The following is a 20056-nucleotide window of genomic DNA, read 5'->3' as shown; positions in this document are numbered from 1 at the left end:
CCAGGGCGGTATTCAGCCTGTCGGCTCAACAACAGAACCCTAGACTGCTAATACTAGCCGATCCCTTCCTGGCCTCCCAGTTGAACATTATCCGCCCACAATGTATTCAAAGGTTTTAAGTAATTTACAAGTTCTGTGTTTCTTTTTAACCAGCGATTTCTTTCTTTAAACAAATCGATTGTGTTTCCTAGGTTGACCATTATCCGTCTATTTACTCAGCGGTCCTTTTTATGAATGAATTGAAGACGTTTTTAAATTGTAATGGTTTTTAACCAAATAATACAGTCTATTACTTCATTTGTGACATGGGCTCTCAATCTAATTTATGGAGCCACGCAAAGCCACCCTGCATGGATTAAGTGGCCTCATAAATCATGACTGAGGCAACATGTTGTTATCTTCTGTTGAGTATAATGCATCCTCCCCATTGATGTTCATTGATGTTCTCTTCCCTGCTACTCAGCCAGTGAGTGAGGACATTAGAATGGTGAGAGGGTTTGCATTTGTATGAGTTCAGATCGAGTGAATGGGCTGAGCGGCAAGGATGCTGCTCCTGGTAGGGCTTTACCTGTAACCTGTATCCTATATTCATAACTAACAAGGATCCATCTTCATTGTAAAACAACACAGCACAAATCGCTAGTTCACCTTACTGCTCCTGGGATAGGTTTCATGGGCGTTACAGTGAGTTTTCCCATACAACACCCATGGAATTTAACGCTGCTACAGGTTTACAAAATCATGTAAAACTGGAAAATTTCAAATCCGTATGACTCCTGAGGTGAGGTGTAATGAGGAGAAATATGTTTATTTATTATCAGGATAACGCCTCCTAGGATTGTTTCTGTGCAGGATTGTGCCCCTTCCTGCACAAAAACAATCCTGCATGCAGCAGAGGCACCCTTGAACCATGGTGCAAGGATGTGTACGTTGGTACTTGGCTACCAAAACAGCACCAACACAGGAAGAAAGGACATTACAGCACCATATTGCTTAAATACAGTGCATTCCTGCCCTTTCACTTTGGCGTAGGGCAGCGCAGCAAGGAGTCTTGCTGCGCTGACCTAAGCACAAATCCCATAAATAAGCCCTATAGTGACTAGAGTTCAATATGTTGCATGCTGGGGCTTTTTATTTTGATGCACATTACTCACGATAGAGTTGCTAGGAAAATACTAATTGCTTTCACACCTACTGTAGATTTTCAAGAAATACTGGAAATTGGACAAAATCAGTATCTGGTTTTTAAAAAATCTAAATGCAAAGACATCAAATTATTACATGTCTGATTAATTTCTTTCACTTTTTGTCAGGTAAATTACTTCCCAATATGCTATGACAACGATATAGTCCATTTAACACAGCATTAGAAACTAAACAATTCAATGTGTAGCTATCTGGTCACTGTAGTTAAAAATCATTTGTTTTCCATTTTAATAAACCCTTACCTGTTTGACGTCATATGCAAGAAGTACAAATCGTAGGTCTGGAGACACTGAATGCTGAGATGCTTTGAAGGTTACCTAAGTTGCAAAAAATGCATACATCAACTTACTACACATTTTTCGGACTAATAAATAATTTGACAATTCTCGTGCAAAGAATGCATGCTACTGATAGTTCCATGGGCAAGCTTAGATCACACATTTTACTTATAACTCATTGCCACTAGTTAACACTTTGCATCCTCCGAGCCTCCTACCTGATTCTTAATGCACTGAGCCAGGAGAAAAACAAAAGAAGCAGTTGTGAAACATGACAAACAATACGGCAGATCTGCAAACCATAATGAGAGGCCAAAAATCATTGTGCCATACTTACTGCAATAGTTTGCCATAGTTCACAATTTTGCCCAGAGTAGAGTGAGTAGAGTGTTGCACCAATGCTCACAACCTTTCAAAAAATAGTCAGTGAATGCATGGATTGAACTTCCTTTACTTTAAAGGTGAACCTCGCTTGAACCGATTTAAAATATATGAGTAAAATATGTATTTAGTTTCAATGAGCGAACTACGGACATTCTAAACTAAGGCAATACTGACATGTAGCTGCATTGAATTCTGAAATAGTTTTCGGTGCTCTGGTCTTCAATTGGGTTTTGTTTACTGACTACATATTCATCTGAAATTGCTTTCAGCGCTTATTCAATATGCAAGTTATATGACTACTTTCACCGTATTTACTGAAACAGTTTTAGTAAATGAATAGCGTTACGAAATATCACTTGCTTCTCTACAAACTTTGCTAATTTGACCTTGTCAGCTGTCCACTCACACTATGTCAGAGGAGCTGGCTGACGTTTCCACTGTTCTCTGCCATCCCCAAAGATCATGTGGGGAACCAGCAGTGGCGTAACAAAACCCCCACAGCCCCCACGCTGCCCCCCCCCCAGGACACCTCAGCTTTCCTGCCGCACTGGTCTGAGCATGAAAACTTGTGTTTGCTCCTGCCTGGCAGAAGTATTTTTAGAGCAAACACAGAGTCTGATCCCAGCAGTCTGGAGCTTCAAAAATGCTCCCGCCTGCTGGGAGCCGACTTTTGATCTGTTTCCAGTTTGTCCGGATGAGGGCAGGTAAACAGATCAACAGATTGCTCCAGAGAGAGCAGGTTAAGCAGCTGCTTCCTCCGGGCGGGAGCAATGCTGGTTCCTGCAGCATGCGGGCAGCCAGCTGGGGCTGCTGGGGCTCCCCCAGTAAGTGTATGGTGGGTGCCCTGGGTGGGCACCAGAGCACCCACCAATATTAAACTGACATCCTGTGGAATAGGGTCCCCAGAGCCAGAATAGGCTCAGTGCTTGGGGCTCTATGGCCCACCTCCACTCTAAAAAAAACACTGCCCTGGGGATGGGGTCCCTAGGGTCTTTCAAAAGGCTCAGGAAGTGGGCCCGCATGAACCCCCTCCCCTTCAAAGGAAAAAAGTAATACTGGGGATAGGGTCTATAGGGCCTAATAAGGTTCGGGGACCGGGATGGGGACCACTTGGCACCGATCCCCTTTAAAATAGATATGGCCTTGGGGGATCGGGTCACCAGGGCCTACTGAGGCTCTGATATAGAGGCCATGCAGTCCCTCCACTCTTTTAAAAGAATTACAGCCCTGGAGGATGGGGTCCCCAGGTCCTGAAGAAGCTTGGGAAGGTGGGCCACGGGGCCGCCCCTTTGCTTGAAAACATATATGACCCTGGGGGTTGGGGTACCTAGGGCCTAATAAGGCTTGGGGAAGGGGACACGTGGCCCCTCCCATTTTTCATTATATTTAGCAATGGGTCTTTTAGTTGTGTTGTGCATGGTGGTGACCCTTCATCATCATTATTCATTTAATTTTGGATCAGTCCAAGGGACAACACAAAGCAAGCAGAAAAACACTTGGAGCAAGAGCTGCACCAGGGATGTGTGAGTATTTGGCAAGCTCGATTGTGAGTGAGGCAAAGAAAGATAAGGAGTGCTGCTCATGTAATGGCTGATTAACTCACTGAACTGTGAGGGGAATCCCTACATCTATGACTGATGCAACATTAGCATGATTATGCAGCCGCCATTTGAAATAAGTGGATTCCCTCACAGTTCAATGGGGTAGAAATGCTGGACTAATTCAATTCCTTCTTAACACTTTGCCTGCACCATGTAAAGTGTAGCTGCTGTGGAGATTGGGCTACAAGGAAGCTGCAACAGCAGGAACTCCCATGTATGCAGTTATCAAGATAACATTAGGAAATCAGACACAGAGTGCTGTGCTGTCCTGTCTGTTTTCTGCTATTAATATAAACCCGACAGAGGGGCACAATTCTGTTGGACAGGTAGTGCTTTATGATGGGGTTTTAGGGTTGTCTTGCATGGTCCTCAGTATATATATGGCCCTATATCTGTGTCTGGCCTCCAGAACGGCTAATGGAGAGACAACTAGAGTGCAGGCCAGCATAAAGACGCAGGCCTCTAAAGAAAGAACGGGGACTCGGCCTTCTAATTAGCAGGACTCCCATTCTGCCTTTTTCTGTGCACATGCTTTAATATCCTTAAATGCTTCGTTCATTTCCCCCACAGGACATCTCTGCTGCCCCTTCTCCATCCCTGCACTGTCACTCTTTTCAACCGTTTTATCCTTCACTATCATACCACCTGCGGCTCTCTCCTACCTCCTCTGTTCTATCTTACATTTTCTCAGGGTCCTCATTCTATCATACCCCTCCCAACACATCTTCCTGTTGTCCTTATTTTTCCATACCACTCCACACTTTCCCACCTCTTTCTTTTTCCTTTTTCACACCTTTCTGCCACTTCACACTTCTTTGCACTCTCCCTATATACGCCATTCTGCTTTGTGTTCCCCACTATCATTCTGCTTCTTTATCTTCGCATCATTCATAACGCTTCACCATTCCTCCATTCAGTGCTTAATTTGAGCCGGTGATTGCCAGTGGGGGCCACCTGCAGTCATTCAGGGGACTGGCGCTTATTTTTCTGTATCAGATTTTCACTGAGAGGAAAAGAGAGAAAAATAAACAATATGGAAAGAGAGGAAGAGAAAGATAGAAAACCCATCAAAAAGGGAGTAAGAAGGTACCTGCAAGAGTGAGGTAAAGGGGGAGGGGGGTGTCTGGCAGTGGGTTAAAGAGGCATGAGGTGGAATAAATATAGACTACATCATCCTTGGTATTGGTTGTGCGTGCCAACATTCAATAGCACTAGTCGTGGGCTTCGAGCCAAGCTTGGGCACAAACAATCACTATATTACTAATTAAGCAACGCGTTCCATTTATTCGTCATACTTATGCACCTATCCTGTTCCACCTTTCCCTTGTAATTTTCTTTTGCATCCTAATGGCAGTATTTGCCTGATTTTAAATACTGGTTCATGTTAATACCTAAGCACTACTAGTGTATGAGACGCAGACTGACCATGTTCAATGGGGTTTTGTACTTCTTAATCTATTTATGTGAAATGGGAAAGTTGAGCTCGGCTCTAAGTATTGCTCGTATTACTTACAAATACACTGTTAGTTCTGCTGAGGGTGGGATTTGTGATTTTCAAATCAGATGTTTGCTGCAATTTGGCAGCCACCTGGTGAGAATCAGTGGGCTTTATATAAGCTAGCTACAAACCTAACCTCCATTGTCGTGTTCACACTGCTGACATTGGTCAGGATAAGTCCAAAAATGCCTCTAAAGTTCTTGATGTATTAATTTATTTCAAACTGTGGGCGAGTTTGTGATTTACCTGCATCTCTGATTGTGTGTGTTGATTATATGTATGTACTCCGTGGATGAATATCTATGTGCAGTGTTTTCAGATTTTTAGACCAAAGATGCACTACAGGAAAGCTTTATCTACCGCCTTTGCCAATGTTTGCTGGAAGTGCTAACCGGGCCCCACACACCATCCATCACCTCAAGTTTGAGAGTTTGGAAGTACACAAACTGTTGTGATTAAAGTGTTCTGCTGCTCATTGGAACTAGGGTCAAATGTCATCAAGTAATTTAAAAAAATAAAAAATCTCAAGGGACCAAGTTATTTCTTTGTCACAAAGTGTCAAGAATCAGCATCACCGGTTTGCTAGGGAATCTTGGTCTCGAGGTCACATAGGCTACAAGAACATGGCATCTGTGGTGACCAGTTTCCCAGTAGCAATATTGGTATGGCATCGATTCCAGTCCAAGATGGTGACTCTCTTGCATCCTCAGACCAAGCCTTCCCAAACAAAGATGGCGACTCATGAGTCATTCAGCACTTTGGGGTCACAAGTGCTATCCCAGGTATTAACTCTAACAGCAGAAAGTCACCTGGAAACTGCATCTTGGTGGGTGTCTTGCTTTAACCCAGTTCATAACGAGTTTTTCTTCTGAGAAAATTATTTCTTGTATTGCTGCTTCCTTGCTATTTGCCACCCAATTGCAGCTTTCTGTTTAAAGGTTTATCTTCTTGCTGCCCCTTTCTCCTTCAGCACAGTGCTGTCCTTGAGTTCAATCTGGGTCACTTTGTGGGTCTGGAATCCCTGTAACCTGCAGTGGTGAATGTAGCATTGGGTCAGTTATTGTAATGTCCTAGGCGTATTTGCATCATGGAACGTAAAATATTAATTTACCTATGCCTGTATTTTTTTCTATTTGATGGTGGTGTTACCACCAAAGTGTTGCTTTGTTTCTTGCTTCCCTACCCCTTCTTCCCTGTTTCCCCTGGGTCTGAGTTATAGTACTTGTTCGTCCAAGGAAGTATCATATGTTTGGTATTAAATTTCAGAGGACTGGCAGATGATATCCACAATAACTAACACTAAGGAATGCTTTTTGCATTGCAACAATCTATACATTGCATTGCCTGCCTGCTGTACTTTTAAAACATTTCTGAATTGTCAGCACAATAATGCTACACAGTGCATCCTAACATGCAGATTGCCACGAATTTCAGCATTGCAGCTCTGGGCAGCGTGCTGGGTGCATCACCTAAATATTGAAATTAAAACATCACCCAAATAATATTGTTGGCTTGATAAAGTCACAATAAGGCATCTAGGGTCCTAATATCATCTGCACTAATATCGCTAAAATGTGTTTTTAATATTCAAGCATGTCCCCTCTAAGGGCTGTGCCTGTGTTCTAGCCAGCTTTTCCCTGAGTGCCTTGCAAATAGGTGCAGGAAGTGTGCATTATCTGCCGTCTGATAAACAATGAAACATACCCTTTGGCCTGAGTAATTATCGGTGACTGATATTAACGAAAGCATTGCACCAATCACATTTTGTTTTTCTTGCAAACTTAAGCAAGCTTCCAAAACATGAAAGTTGATGCTTTTCTTAAACTTCTCAGTGACCCATTGCCATACTGGAAAGAGTAGAGTTTCCCCTATCAAGCCAAGGAAGAAATGGTTTTCCAGGTTGGGAAAAGCACGTGAACATTCTCCAAGGCGAATATATTCCCAGTGGACTAAAAAATAAAAGAAACATGCACACACCAATGCCTTCTCCCATGAGCAACTGTTTAATTATGCTTACATGACTGTTATTTGTTGGACATAATAGGTCATAGTAAAGGACACGATAATGACGCCATATTATTTTATTTTTCCCTAGCAGCTCTGTAGGTGCGGGGAGGGGCTGGGCTGCCCACAGAGCAGGGAGGGAGTGATAGGCAATCTCCAAGTGCTCATGATGGTTTGGCCGACCGTCTTGGGTCGGCCAAACAGTCATGAACACTTTGCATGTTCTCCACCGGCTTTAATGCACAGCCTAGGTGGAGAACATGCCCAGGGCTCCAGTCCCCATTGAGCACCAAACCACGGCGCTCAGACCAAACAGCAGCATCATGATTGGCTAGAGGAGTTGGGAAGCCTGGGTGTTTCCTGCTCCTGCATCGAGGCAAAAAGGACGGAGGAGAGGCAGGCGCAGGTAAGATAAGTTTAGTTTTCCTTTCTTTCCCGCTTTTTCTTTTTTTTAAAACCCCCTCCCCGCATCACCACTGCTGCTCATAGCAGCCGCTACTTTGTAGATTTACACATTTTATAATCCATTTGCAATAGTTCTAATGGACGCCAGTGACACTCACATGTTCCCAGCAATATATCTGGAAAGGATTTGTTAATACTCAATTATGTGCGTGCAGAGGCAGTTTGACATGCATAATCATGCTTAGTGTACAAGTCCATGTATCAAAATGTTTTTTCATTAGTGTAATTGTATATTTATATTTTAATCTTAATGTTTCTTTATAGGAAAATATTTGCCCCACTGAGATACGTCTTCCGCTCTACAGATCCCTACACAAACCCCAATTTATGGGTGATTTCTTCATTTTAGCACTCATTGAGCTAATTCTGCACTTGGCAGAACTATGGGGCATATCAACAAGGGCTTTATCTCTGCTTTTTTGGCTTTAAAAGCCAAAAAAGCAGAGGTAAAACTAGCACCCTATCAACAACAGGGTGCTAACATGCAAATTCGCATGTTAGCACCCTTTTACTCTACTCTTCCCCTTGCATCTCTAATGAAATGCAAAGGGGGCGTTCCAGAGTAAAATAATAGCAGAAATGTCGCTAAGCGACATTTCTCCTATTATCATGAATATCGCTAACCCTGTTAGAGACAAAAAAAGCAGCGCTAACCGCGGTTAAAGCTGCTTTTTTACGTCAGGTATTTTTCTGACTTAGCCATGATATCCTATGGAAGGAGGATATCATGGCTAAGTTTGTCTGTCCCTATCAACAAGCTAACGTGAGATTATCGCTGGGTTTCCAGCGATAATCTCACGTTAGCCACTTAGCGTGAGGATTTTTATCGCTATTGAGATAAGCGTTGCTAATTGCACGGTATCTCAGCGATAAAAATCAACGCTAGCCGGCGATAATTATCCTAGCGCTAAGTGCGCTTAGCGATAATTATCGCCAGTTGTTGTTGATATGCCCCTATACCTCTTTCTGTTTCCAGGGCAGCAATGGCTACGGAAATGTTTGTGAATACCCACACAGATACAAGCTTCTGAGTGCTTTTAAAAATGCCAGGGCTTTACTGTTCTGGAACGTCCTCTCCCCACCTCTGGTAGAAGAGTTAGTCATAAGTAGCGTCACGTCATGTAGTTAATAAATTATGCTGCTTAAATCCCTTTTGGAATCCAAAACAAGTTCTGTCAATTGCAAAATTGAATATGCACTTAGAAGTCAAGCTGAAAGTACAAGCCCTGAGTATTTAAAAATGTAATTAATATATGCACTTAATTGAGGGAAAACACCTCTGGGTGCAAATTTGCTTTTTACTATGAAAATCAGACTCTTTAAGCAATCACTCCTATTGGAGAAAAACAACTGCAAATGCTGTTCTTCGTTTTATGTTCTAGATAAATACAGTATATGGGTTTTGCAACTTTTGAAGAATAAACCAAAAATAATATTGCAATACCACTCTACCATTTTTTATACAGAGTATACAATCCTTTTTAATGGATGCATTTCTGTTGCTGAGAAATAATGATGTTATTAAAGTTGTAAATAATTTGATGAGCCCTGCTGTCCTTTAAACTGATATTATTTAACAAATCAAAACAATTTCAGTAGAGACAACACCACACATATCTCTATAGTATGACAGCCTGCACAGAAAACTAAAGTAGAGCTGTGCACGTCTGGTCTATTTTTTTCTCGCCAATGACTATAAATTAAAGGCAGCTCGTGCTTTAATTTGGGTGTGGTTGGTTGGGGCATCACTTTGTCAGTAAAACTGGGGGTGAGCTTCAGATTTTCCAACAATCACGCTGGCATATAATGTTAAAATACATGATAAGACAAGCAGGGCAGATGAGAGGGGCTAAAGGGGCAGTGGAAAGAGAGACAAATGTGGATTGGCAGGGGCAGTACGTGAGATAAAATGCAATATTTTGTAAAATAACCATATTTTTTGGAAGACATTCAAAGCAAAGAGGGTGAGACTGTGTGAGAGCACTTTTGTCTGTATATGTAAATATTCCTGGTGAAATCCGACAGACACCTCCCAAACCTGAATAAAAGCACCTGCACCTAACTATTTGCCAGAAAATATATCTGTTAGGAGGGGTGTAACACCCACCCCTGAAGCTATGCCCCTGGCTGTTGGATTATTCTAGTTCACTCTATGTGGATCTCCCAGCTTTTTTCCTGCAAAAACTTAAATTCATTCAGAACGCAGCCTCACATTTTTGTCTACACATGTGAAACGCATGTCAAACTACTATTTCAGAAGCTCCACTAGTTACCAACTAGCCAGAGTATTCATTTTAAAGTCTGTTGCACCATTGTTGAGTTGTTGCAGTGTAACCCATCAGGTTTTGTTAGCAGTTGATTCAAAAGATATACCTCCATCAGAACACCGATATCGACTTGGTTGATTTTGCTCCATGTGAACAGATTGAAGAGATAATGTCAAAGAGGTCGGTCTTTTTCAGTGGCTGAGGCCAAAATGTGGAATTCTGTCAGTGTTTGGCTATGTCTTCTTCGGCCATTTTAATTTTAGGCTGACCACAATGGAGCAGAATTTGGTTGGGGCAAGCAGGTCGCACTAGTAATTTTTTTTCTTTTGACTTAGTTTACCTTTTGGAACACTGTGAGGAGAGTGGGTTAATATATGGGGTGGTTGTGCAGCCTTACACTATAATAACATCTAAATTCTGTATGAGGTTCAGTCAGGTTTGTTAGGAAAAGCTGAGTTCAGTTTTGGGTAGCTGTGGTGTGGCTTAAAGCAGCCATGCTTTATCAAAAGAAGAAGTGTAAAGCATTTAGAAAGCACAAAAACAGTTTAAGAAGAAGAAAAAGAAACACAATACAAATCCATCACCAATTTATAGGAATAGGTGGCATTTGTATTCTTAAATTCACACTTCAATAACAAAAATCCATCAGAGGGTTCTGGAGATTTGAAGTTTTAAAGAAACAATACATTCCAGCTTTTCTCTCAATGCAGGAAATCATTTTAAATCTGTCCTGACTCATGGTTTAGGGATAGCCACAGCAAGAACTTGAAACCGGCTCTAAAGGCACTCTTGTGAGCTCCAACTGTGATAGGGAGCCAATCACAGGGTCCAGTCAGGACCAGTTGAACTGTTACCTCAAAGGTAAAGCAGTCTTCAGTCCAGTTCTAGTCTCTATTGGTTAACCACCTGAGGAATCAATTCAGTGGTCCTGATGTAATGGATGCAGGATGCTGAAGATGCTCAAGGCTGCTGAGGATGCTGAGCCAGTCACAATGGTCTTCCTGTGGCCACCCCTTGGTCCATGAGCAAGGAAGAGCGATTTGCATGAGGGGTCGATGTTCCCCAGAGATTATGTGGAGTCCAGCACAAACGCAGTTGCCATTGGTAGACTGGACTCGGTACACAGCGAAAACAGCAGTTCCCTTTAACTTGCAAGAACTTCTGTGTTGGTGACCAAAGTGCACTCCGATGAGTCTCCCAGTTCTAGCAGGCTCAAGTGCAACTTATGAGGGTTGGAACTCAGTCTCTAAGGCTGCTTCTTGGTGCCCAGTAGCAGTCAGGCTTCTTGGCACTGGGCTCTCAAGAGAGAAGGATCATCGGATTTCATGGACTTGCAGCTACAACAGGCAGTTAACCAACTGACTCTTGGAGTCACCTTCTCTGTCAGGTGGTCAGTGATCACTTATCCATGAGTGGGACAACACAGGTGCAGTTTTGTCTCTGCTAGCCAAAGATGCAGCAGGTGCAGTTCAGCCAGGGATAATATACCCACTATGAGCCATGGGGATGTGGATACTAACCAGCCAATGGGCAACCAGGTTCCCTTCAGCCTGATAGGCCTGGGCGTATTTCGCGAAGTAGCACTTCGCGAAGCTACGCAAAGTGAAGTTCGCACTACGCGAGCTACGCGTAGCACTTCGCGAACTGCGTAGTACCTTGTTCGCACTGTGCCAGATGTCGTTTTCAATGATTGCACAGTGCGGACAAGCAACCGGCACTGTGCAATCATTGAATATGGCATCTTGCACAGTGCGAGCTGTAGTTATCTGCTGCTCGAGTAGATGTTTACTAGAGCTTCAGCTTTCTCAACGCGAACTGGTAGTTTCTCATCACGAGCGGTCGCGAGCATACGCGACCACTCGCAATGAGAAACCTGACCTCCTCGCGTTGGTAATCTCGCCGGGAGGTTTATTTTCCATGCTCGCGATCGCCAACTTGAAGTTGCTGATCGCGAACAAGGAAAAAGTCTCGCCGGGATGTCATTTTGCTTGCTCGCGGTCGCCAACTTGACGTTGAGGACCGCGAGCAAGCAAAAAATGACTGCAGCACTACGCAACACTACGCTACGCGTGTTCGCACTGTGCTACGTGCAGTTTGCGTAGTGCGAAGTAGCGCGAACTTCGCAAACTACGCGAGCGTAGCGTAGTGCTTTACCCAGGCTTAATTAAGACTCCCTGAAAAGGCATATAGCTTGCCCAGAATGCACTATTCTGCCCATTTCTAACATGGCAGAAACCTTCTCTTTATTGTGTGGAGCTCCCTAGCCCATCCTAAAGGTGTGGCTACCTGGAGGCTACACATCCTTGGAAAAAATGGGTTGACAATAGTTTCTGCCTCTCTGCCTGAGATGCTAGGCTGTCTGCCAAAACAAAACTGCACCCCCTTCCATGTGTGATAACTATTTGCCCTTCAAAGCTTGCCTCTGAAGGGCTTAAATAACTATTGTTATCATGCCAGGTAGATGTCACACCTCTACCCTCTTCCTGTGAGTCGTTCACAGCTCTCCCTAGCAACCTGTAGGTAACCGTATATGGCTACTGGAAACTTTGGGCAACAAAGTGGTATCTTTTGTGAAGTTGCCATTTGTGCAAAATTTTCATTAAATGTACCTCACGGAACAAGTTGGGTTTTATGCAACAATTCATTTGATTGAAGTACCATATTTAGTAGTCCCATCTGGAAATTAGCACTGCTGAGTGGTCAGCATGTAACTCCATACTCGCCAATGGGGCTAGTAGAATTTCCACAGTAAAAACGAGAATGAGTTTTTTTTTGTAAAGTTAATAAAATACATGTCCAACTTTTTTAAAAAAATGCATCCTCCCTTTAAGGCTCACTATGCTTGCTTTAGGTGTGACTCCTAAATAATGAAAAGGAAGGTTTGGGCTTTGCCCTTGGTTTAAATGGCAAAACTTAGCTAGCAGTTTAAAACCGCTGTCAGCTGGCAATGACAGACTGGGAATCATGCTTTGCTTTCTAACACATGTGGTGATTACAGCCCTTGGGAATACTGGTACCATATATTGAGGACTAGTTAACTTATGCCAATTGTGGGTTGATCATATTTTAACGGCCAATACACTGGCACTGTGGCATGTATGACAGGACCCAGTACAACTTTAGAGTTGAAAAACCAGCAGCATCAGTCCCAAAAATTGGGAAAGTTCATGAAAAACTGCACTTTTTATTAGCAGCAACTCTCCAATGTGGGAATGAAGGAAGCTGAGGCCAAAAAGTTCCCTCCAATTTGGCTATGTGTGACTGAGCTACAGCTGAAGCCTTTCGTTTTGGTACCAAGACCTCTGTGCTGAAACAAAACGTGATTCAAATTTACTGAAAGTTGCTTCGCCATTGCAGCAAATTGCATCTCACCCCAGTTCAAATCATTTCCGTCAGACTTAGCCACATCTTTGGTTTGTGAAATACAACAGACAGCAAGGTTAGAAGCTATAGCTAGGCGCCAAGAGGCTGGATACCTTTTCTGTGTGGTCCGGCTAAAGACTTTTTTTTGGCAAAAACCTTAGAAGAGGAGAAACTTGTATTTCTTGCCAACCGAGGGTGTGACCTCCAATGAAAAGCCTCAGCATCTTGTCTCAGGCTTCCACAGGACTTGTGTGCAATTTACACTAACACTGTTTTGTAATTTTACTATTTTGGGCCATGCACAAAATCCGAGTTACTCAAAAGTGTACATTTACCCGTATCCAATCCCTGAAAAAGGGGTGGAGCTAAATTCACAAGCGTAAGTTACTACTGTCAAAGAGAAACAATAATAATTACAGCACCACACATGACCAACCACTGATTTTGCAACACACTCCCATAGAATGTAATGGAGGTAGGAACTTAAAAGAAAACCTCATAGGAACCTAAGTTGAATTAAACTAAACTATTTAAAGGAGTTAAACATATAGCTGCATTTAATTTTATGTACAAAAATCTTAATATTCAATTATCAAATATTTTACCAAAGTATTTTTTTAATTTAAATTGAATGTAACTTTTAAACTTAGCCAAAAAGTAATTACACTACTATTATTTAATTCTATACATCACTTTTGATATTTTATGAAAGTGTAATTCCCAAAATATTTGTTTTTAACTTTAGATGGGAATTTATCTTTTAATTTAAACTTCAGCACAATATTTTTAAATTAATGTAATATATTTATATGAATTGAAGGTTTAATGCAAAATTAAGTTATTAATGCTGTGTCATTTCTTTTTCTATTCTACATGTAATGTATGATAAAGTATAAGGGAGTTTTCCCAGTACATTCCCATACATTTAGTCTTACCTACACAGTAACAAACAGATTTGATGGCACTTTTCACTATTGGGCCATACATTTACTAATATCTAGCATTTCTCACTTTTATATGTTAAGCACCCAGCTCCGTGGGCTGACAAGGCACACTTTGGTGGTCACTTAGTTAATACATTAAAGTAGATTTTAATGCTTGGCAGTGCAACACTACTTGGATTCAGTTGTTGTTCTTTTAAATTGCAGTCTAGCTGGAGCACACAATCTGTGGAGTTATATATTTTGTAATATGTGGGTAGTGTCAATACACATAGCAGCCCACATATAGAATTTAACTTAAACGCCATTGTACAATTTTAGCACCAGCTTAATAGGCCTTAATGCAAAGTTAAACATCTCATTTGAGTGAAACCAACTTTAAAATACAGTGCACACACAAGAGCATTCATGGGAAGTCTTGGAGTGCACAGTATCTTAACATCAGCAAATTAGTGGAAATTTAAAATGTTTAAAAGCTTGGCTGACCATACAGAAGAGGCAATTTCCCTACAATACACTCCATAAGTTTTCCGTATGGACATTATGCCATAGCAAAAAAGGATGAGGGCAAAGCAAATTCCACAGAAATCGAGTTTGGTAACACAGAATCTGAACGTTATCTCTCATTCCTGCTTTCAAATCATCCGGGGGGTGGGGAGGGGGGTGGGGAGTAAACACAACGTGTGGTAATGTGAATTATTATTTTTACAAGACATTATTAAATCATAAATTTCTGTTAGACCTGGCAGTTTTAGCGGTTTAGCCCCAGACGTTTTGTTTTTCGACCTCCTGTTTTTGACCCATTTTCCGTTGGCTTTAGGACTCTGGGTACTTCACCACTGCTAATAAGTGCTAAAATGCATATGCTCTCTATGTAAATTGTGATTATGATTGGTAATCCATGATTGGCATATTTGAATTGCTAGTAAAACCATAGTAAAGTGCACTGAGGGCGCCAAGGCCTATACATCAAATGCTACTAATGGGCTTGCAGCACTGGTTGTGCCACCCAAATGAGTATTCCTGTAAATGTGTCTCAGACCTGCTACTGCAGTGTCTGCACACGCAGTGTTAAACTGCCATGTCGACCTGGCAAGTACACCCAGTTGCCAGGCCCCAACCTTCCCTTTTCATAAATTTAGGTTACTCCTAAGGTAGGCCAAAGTTACCCCCTTGGGCAGGGTGCAGAGTATGTGAAAGGTGGGACATGTGCTGTTGTGTTTTACATGTCCTGATAGTCAACTACAGCCAATTTCGCTTTTCACTATTGAAAGGCTGTCAGTCCCATAGGTTAACATGGTAGCTGCCTTGTGAAATCTAACAAGTGTAACTTTTCATTGGGACAAGGTCGAGAAATGGAGATTAGGCTTGTTGATTTAATGTACACCTATTAGTGGAGATGGTTTGTAAATTGTGTGTTTGAAAATGCCACTGTTAGAAAGTGGGCATTTTCTTGCTTGACCATTCTCTGTGCCTCTGCCTGTTTGTGTATTCACCGTTTGGTTTAACATGAATAGGAGCTGGGGATGTGCATTCACTCTAGACAGTAAATAGGGTGGATTGACTTGTGTCCTGCCTTTCCTGATTTACTCATAGCCAGACTGAATAGACCTTTCCACATTTAGAGTGGAGGGAGGTGTTTTCATCAGCACCTGAATCATCTGCTTCTGCTCTGCACAATGCTGTCTACACCTCCTAGAGTGAATCTGGACCAGGGAGGACAGAATTGGTTTTACTGAGCTCAGAGATCCTTGAGACAAAGACTACAAAGAGAAAATGGGGTATAAACATTAGACCTAAGACCCCAGAAATTTAGATCATGTCTAGAATCAAGAGGAACCTCTGGCAAAGAGAAGAGCTGTAAGGAGGAGTACTGCTCCTTTGCTGTGTGTTGCTTTTCTTGGTTGGCTTGCAGTTGCTGCTTCTGCCAAGGAGAGGACAAAGACAGGAACTTTCCTGTGAACCTGCTTGTGAAGAATCTGAAAGGGCGTGTGTGTGCTTGCCTCCTGTTCTGAAGTCTCAGGGACAAAAAGATTTCACCACCAGATTCCTTTAACTCCACTGCTGGGAGTTCTGACATGCCAGGTGTTGCCTATTCTAGTTTGTGGACTCTGGAGGTTGTTGCTGTTGTTGGGAGCTGAATGAGCTTGAGGAAACCAAGAAAATTGACGCACTGCCCTTCCAGTGCAAGTTTTTCCAATGTAGCGCATTCAAGCACGAAAAATGTCCATGCTCTGCCACTGTGCGGCTGAAGAATCCACTCAGCGCCTCACAATGACTAAAAAATCAGCTGCATGCTGAGTCCTGTGCACAGATCTTTGAAGTCCGAGCTCACCACACCGACCCCAATGCAGGCCCTAATGTTCAGCTGAAAGCATCAACATATCGTGGGACGCGGCTGAAGAAATCGTCGCAGTGCCTGTTTGCAGCTGCTGCATTGTCCTCCAGCACGTACCGGATTTCCAAGCATCGCACCTGTGCAGCAACTTTTCTGAAGCGTCACCCACAGACCAGATCTGTCTTGGAATCGATGCATCACTTTCCCCTACAGTCCGGTTACGATGCATCACTTCTCCTGCGTGCAGCAGAACTGTCCCATTGCCTCCCCAAGGACTCAGGAACTGACGCATTGCTGTGAGTTTCGACGCTTCCCCTCTCTTCAGCTGTTTTGCCTTGTGGATTTTTCCGTATTTAAGGTACTTTGTGAAAAAGTCACATATCTATAGTTTCCCATGGACAGACTGGCTTGAAATCAAGTTGGGTTTTATGCAACATATTTTGTATTGTGTATGTTGGATTTGTGTTGTTTTGGTCTTGTTTGGTTTAGATAAAGATACTTTATTGTTTTTAAACTGGTGTGGTGTCTATTTATAGTGTTTTCACTGTGTTACTGTTTATCTGGGTGCAAATATGTTACACATTGCCTTTGAGATAAGCCTGTCAGCAAATGCCAAGCTACCATGGGTTGAGCAGGGGTTATCTAAAGTGGACAATGTGCATTAGAGACCCCTATTTCTAACAAATTCTCATGAATGTATGAACATTTTAGCTACTAGGTCGGTTTGGTAATGTTTGCATCTCATTATCTTCAATAAACAAATATGATTTTTTTACAAAAGCAAATGTGTGTTAGGATAATGAGCAAATATTTCCTTAGTAATTATTAGAACAACAGCCCCGAATTAGTAGTCCACATGCTTAAGAAATTTCTGTACTGCGTAGAGTAGTGTCTTATCTATTGGACTGCATTAATCTTCACACCAATCTTAGGTATATAAAGTGACTGACTGATAGAAGCATGGCCTCAGCACACTTTAAGTACTTTACACACAAGTAAGTGACAGTTTACATAATTTTATCCATTTGACATATGAGCCTTTTCACCCAACGTAATGGTTATTGGTGAAAATAAAAGCGGACAGTTTATTCTATATGGTAAGAAAACGTTGTGCAAATCACATGATAAGGATGGGCTGTTTTGCCAGAACAAAATTGTTAGATGACATTTACCATTTATATTTGCCTGAACAATTTAGCGGAATCTAAATTTGGTAGTTTAAAGTCAAAATAGACAACTGTGCATATAAAATAAACATGTTCGTTCATTCAGGGTACAACGGTGTTCCTCTTTTAAAGCTACTGCACATTAAAAAGTACCTATATTTAATTGAAATTTCTATGAGTTTACGCATGAGACCCGGGGAGCACAGCTCGAAGTACTGAGCAGGAATTGCCTCGCATGTTTAAGATATGTCCTTTGCAGATTAGATGTCCCGTCCCAATCTAGATTCCAAAGCAACTACAGCACCAAGACTGCCTAACTCGCCACCACAGATGACATCTGCACCCTCCTGGACCAAGGCCACCTGGCTGCCCTCATCCTACTCGACCTATCAACGGACTTCGACACCATCTCCCACCACACACTAGCTGCCAGACTACACGACGCCAGCATACAAGGAACAGCCCTGGACTGGATCTGATCATTCCTCACCGGAAGAGGCCAAAGGATCAGACTACCACCCTTCCTCTCCGATCCAACAAATATCACCCCAACAGTCATCACTGAGCCGGACCGTCTTCTACATCTACATGACCCCCCTCGCAGAAATCGTCCAACAACACAGCCTTAACATTGTATCCTCCGCCGACGACACCCAGCTCATCCTCTCCCTCACCAAAGACCCCACCACTGCCAAACTCAACTTCCAGAAAGGAATGCAAGACATCGCAGCCTGGATGACCAACAGCTGCCTGAAGCTCAACGCCGAGAAGACAGAAGTCCTCGTCCTCAGAACCACCCCCTCAGCATCGGACAGCAACTGATGGCCAACCGCCCTCGGAAGCCCACCCACCCCCTCAGACCACGCCAAAAATCTTGGCATCGTACTCGACTCATCACTCACCATGAACCGACAGGTCAACACCGTCACCTCCAGCTGCTTCAACACCCTCCGCATCCTCCGCAAGGCCTTCAAATGGCTCCTCCCAAGTCAAGGAAGACAGTCACCCACGTACTCATCACCAGCAGACTGGACTATGGAAATGCACTCTACGCCGGCATCAACAAGTCCCTACTCCACAAAGCACAGACAATACAGAACACCACCGCCAGACTCATCCTTGGCATGCCTCGGCACAAACACATCAGCACGAACACATCAGCTAACACCTACATAGACTCCACTGGCTCCCCGTGGAGAAAAGAGTCACCTTCAAAGTCCTCACTTACACCTACAAATGCCTGCACAACAACAGATGTCAATACCTCAATGACAGAATCAACTTCAACGTATTGATTGATTGATTGATTGATTGATTAAGAAAAGAAATTGCTTCTTTAGCACCTGACAGTAATAACAGCTCAATCTATACGTTTGGGGAATCACACAGTGCAATTTTCTGAAAGGAATGATTTGTGATCATCGTCTTGATTTCTTTAGTTTCCATCTGATGCACCATTGCTCACAAAGAAATTCTTTGAATCCCTTAGGAATATTTGTTCAGACTAAAAGATGTTTCTTAAATTGAGAAAATATGTGAAAATAATAGGAAATTGAGAGAGACAGGGTGGACTTGCATATAGCCAGGATAATCTTCAGTGTTTTGGACCTTCTTGTCCCAGGAAAGAATGCATTGGTTGCTGGCATGCTGATGAATTCTTGAATTTTAAAATGTGCGTCAGGTGAGTAATTAATGCACTCCAATGCTTAGAGCTGATATTTGTTGCTGGCAGTACATCTTGCATTACTGGTGGTTGGCGTAAGGGACTTTGGCTTCTGATGTACAAGTGTTGCACAAAGTGATACAAAGCCTTGATGTGGTATCTACTTTCCAGCACAAAACTTTTTTTTGTAATGCAAATGGTGCTTTGTGCTGTTTTGCATTATTTTGTGTTAAGAGGACGATCCATGTGTGGTACTTTGGTGTTCTAGGGCAGTACCCATGTTTTTTAATGCAAAGCCCTACGGACTTAAATTGTAAGAAGGGGTTTGCCTCCAAATCAGGAGGGGCAGGCACAGGTAAGAGTGGTGGGCCGGTGGGGCAGGATGGGGGAAGTCAACAAATGACCGGATAGGTCAAATTAAATAAACAAATTAATTGAACTACTTGCCTTGCCCTCGATGCATCGCCGAGTCTGCGAGCGCAACTTAAGTGGTTTTAATTATTTTTTGTTTTTAATTTTACCTATCCCGTCATCTGTCACTCCCCATCGCCTCACTGCACTGCCACACCGCTCTTACCTGTGCCAACTCGAGTCACATGCAAAGTAGGAGAAATGCTTTATTTCTCCTTACATTTCACAAATTACTTGTGTGCTGCACCGTGCACCACGCATACAATGTCCTTTATATTTTCAGAAATGTTTTTTGCATTCTTTTGTATTTACTGGATGAGTAAATCTAGTACAAAACGGTTGCTAGGCTCTGCTATCTCCGCTGAGCGCAATGCACTGTGCTTCAATTTATCTACCACTTTGTCTTTAATTCGTCTTCATCAATGGCTTTATCATTATTGAGAGATTTATTAGATGTAATGTTTTTCGCGT

General features: G+C 42.5%; 1 protein-coding gene across 1 annotated transcript in view; it reads right to left on the bottom strand.

Annotated features, from left to right (window-relative positions):
- Window positions 1–20056, bottom strand: part of DPP10 (dipeptidyl peptidase like 10) — a 1675128-nt gene that overhangs the window by 881171 nt on the left and 773901 nt on the right. The window contains exon 5 of the mRNA XM_085647459.1: window positions 1449–1523. Within this exon, the coding sequence (XP_085503585.1) occupies window positions 1449–1523 (75 nt within the window). The remainder of the gene's footprint in view (window positions 1–1448; window positions 1524–20056) is intronic.

The sequence above is a fragment of the Triturus cristatus genome, chromosome 3_2 (assembly GCF_964204655.1).
Source record: "Triturus cristatus chromosome 3_2, aTriCri1.1, whole genome shotgun sequence".
Lineage (NCBI taxonomy): Eukaryota > Metazoa > Chordata > Amphibia > Caudata > Salamandridae > Triturus > Triturus cristatus.
Note: the sequence above shows the minus strand (reverse complement) of the source record. Positions and strands in the feature narration are given on the sequence as shown.